Here is a 417-nt window from a genome sequence, read left to right as displayed (position 1 = left end):
CTCATGCGACGAAGCACACTCACCAGCGAGCAGTTCCACGCGGGCGCTTCACAAGTCGCCAGAACCGCAGAGGACTGGTCTCGAGACGCCCATGACGCCCACACAGCCGTGCTGTTGACCCATCCGACGCCCACGATGTAATGAGAGCTGCGGGCGTGAAGAGAACACTTAAGAGAGCTTGAATAAAATATCAGGACAACTGCAAATTGTACAGAATATTTTGTGCCGCTTGCAATGCCTTCAGCAAAGGTGCAAAGAGTCGTTGTGTGTAAAGGAGGGAAGGAGAGGACGAGAGGAAGAAACGGAGAATGTAGAGAGATGGAGAAGAGGGAAAAATGAGAGGGAGAGATAGAAGGTGAGGGGGAGTAAGAGAGTAAGAACAGTGGGAAAGGGAGATGGAGGGAAGGGTGGGAGAAC

General features: G+C 52.3%; 1 protein-coding gene across 1 annotated transcript in view; it reads right to left on the bottom strand.

Annotated features, from left to right (window-relative positions):
* The window catches only part of LOC119590790 (inactive dipeptidyl peptidase 10-like), a 39,595-nt gene that overhangs the window by 12,739 nt on the left and 26,439 nt on the right, over positions 1–417 (bottom strand). The window contains exon 9 of the mRNA XM_037939503.1: positions 24–147. Coding sequence (XP_037795431.1) covers positions 24–147 — 124 coding nt within the window. The remainder of the gene's footprint in view (positions 1–23; positions 148–417) is intronic.

The sequence above is a fragment of the Penaeus monodon genome, chromosome 27, assembly GCF_015228065.2.
Source record: "Penaeus monodon isolate SGIC_2016 chromosome 27, NSTDA_Pmon_1, whole genome shotgun sequence".
Classification (NCBI taxonomy): domain Eukaryota; kingdom Metazoa; phylum Arthropoda; class Malacostraca; order Decapoda; family Penaeidae; genus Penaeus; species Penaeus monodon.
This window is presented reverse-complemented; position numbering and strand designations above follow the sequence as displayed.